Genomic DNA, 2,021 nt, shown 5'->3' on the forward strand with positions numbered 1-2,021 from the left:
CCCTTAAATTTTCAGCTCGTTTACGAACGTCTGATCTAGTACGTCTGAGTTGTCGTGTTCTGATCAGGGGTGATTTTCGGGTTTCCGATTTAGTCCGTCTAAGTCCCCTTACTTCCGTTTGCCTCCCCATCATTGATCGTCGCGCTCCTGTCTCTCTTAGCAACTCGGCTCGACGACGAGTATCCGAACGAGTTCGCCTTTCAGTCACTTTTTGTTCTGTCTCTGTCTCTGTCTCCAATCGCCTCCTAGTGCTCACCGACTCTTCTCCGTTTAGAACCTTTATCTCTGTCTCCAGTCGCCCCTCGGTCCTTCCTGCATGACTAGTTCCGGTTCGTATTTCTTCAGCACTTCCAGTCCTCCTTTCAGGTGATGATTCAGGTGATATTTCAATTCGTCTTTCCGTCACTATTTGAGTTCGCCTTGTTGCCAGTTCTCTCTCCGTTTCGATTCGTCGCCGTGTTTCTGACTGAGTTCGTCTTTCTGACTCTCTTCTTGTCTCTGATCGAGTACGTCGGACAGTTCGTGTTTCCGCATTCGTTTCTGTCTCCAATTGCCTCTTAGTACTCAACGATTCTTCTCCACCACTTTCTACCTTTGTCTCTGTCTCCAGTCGCCCCTCGGTCCTTCCTGCATGACTAGTTCCGGTTCGTATTTCTTCAGCACTTCCAGTCCTCCTTTCAGGTGATGATTCAGGTGATATTTCAATTCGTCTTTCCGTCACTATTTGAGTTCGCCTTGTTGCCAGTTCTCTCTCCGTTTCGATTCGTCGCCGTGTTTCTGACTGAGTTCGTCTTTCTGACTCACTTCTTGTTTCTGATCGAGTACGTCGGACAGTTCGTGTTTCCGCCTCCGTTTCTGTCTCCAATTGCCTCTTAGTACTCAACGAATCTTCTCCGCCACTTTCTACCTTGGTCTCCTCGATCGTTCCTGCACGTGATATTTCAATTCTCTTCTCGGTCTCCCTTTGTCTTGTTCCCGATTCTTTTTCTATTTCGATTTCTTGCCGTCGTTCTGATTCAGTTGTTCGTTCTGACTTAGTACGTCTTAATGACTCAGTGGTCCCGATTTCAATCTCGATTCCCGATCGTTCAATTTCGACCCCCGATCGTTCAATTTCGACCCCCGATGGTCCAATCTCTATTTCTGCCTGGCATGTTCTCGAGTTGTTTATTTCAGTTCGTCCCGAAATTACCTTTTCTGATTGAGTGCGTCGTCTTGCTCCGGTTTGAGTCTCCAGCTTGATCCGTTCTTCATTTTCAATATCTGGCTGTCTTCCTCTTCTAGGCAACGTTGAACTTCGAGTTTCATTTCGTATCTCTGTCCATGTCTCAGGCCTTCCGCTCCTCCATGGACGTAACGGTGGTGTACGTCTATCATTCACGGTCCGTCTCAATTGTGTCTCTCTCTCCATTTCAAGTCGTCGATTAATCTCTGATTGAGTTAATCGTTCGGATAAATGTTCCGATTGAGTACGTCTTACTGCTCCTCCTCCTGTCATCTTCATTCGTTTTTCATCATTCGACTCCCCAATTCCAATCTCAATCTCAATTTGTCGTCTTCTTCCAGGCAAAGTTTCGCTTCGAGTTATACTTCGCGTCTCACTTCTCGTTTCAGTCGTTACGTTCGGGCTTCCGGACCTCCATATTGGTAATGTCTGGGTCCTTCTCTCACTCATTGATTGCCTCGTTCCAACTTCCATGTCACTACGACGACGTGATTCAATTTCACAAAGCCTTTGAGTGTGAGTTCGTCGAACTCGCCGTATCGATTCTGTCTCAGACCTCGTGTTCGACCCCTGTTTTTCGCTTTCCTCCCGAACCGCTGCAAACAGTGCTTCTTCTAAGTCTTTTCCAGACCTTCCTTTAAGAGATGCAATCACAGCTTCACTTAGGTCCTCAATCATAGCTTCAGTTTCCTTGTCCGCCTCTGCCCCTCGCATCTCCGCTCGCTTTCTTGCCTCCGCTTCAGACAGCTTTGTGTGGTCCTGACTTCGTGGGTCAGTCTGACTTCGTGGGTCAGTC

At 47.6% G+C, this 2,021-nt stretch overlaps 1 protein-coding gene across 1 annotated transcript; it reads right to left on the bottom strand.

The window, feature by feature from the left end:
* Nucleotides 1-260: 260 nt before the first annotated feature.
* Nucleotides 261-1,939, bottom strand: GNI_164950 (hypothetical protein; the record flags this gene model as incomplete). Its single annotated transcript, XM_011134862.1, has 1 exon — nt 261-1,939. A coding segment is annotated over one exon (1,679 nt), but the record flags the coding sequence as incomplete, so codon positions are not given.
* Between the last annotated feature and the right edge of the window lie 82 nt (nt 1,940-2,021).

The sequence above is a fragment of the Gregarina niphandrodes genome (assembly GCF_000223845.1).
Source record: "Gregarina niphandrodes unplaced genomic scaffold scaffold00053, whole genome shotgun sequence".
Lineage (NCBI taxonomy): Eukaryota > Apicomplexa > Conoidasida > Eugregarinorida > Gregarinidae > Gregarina > Gregarina niphandrodes.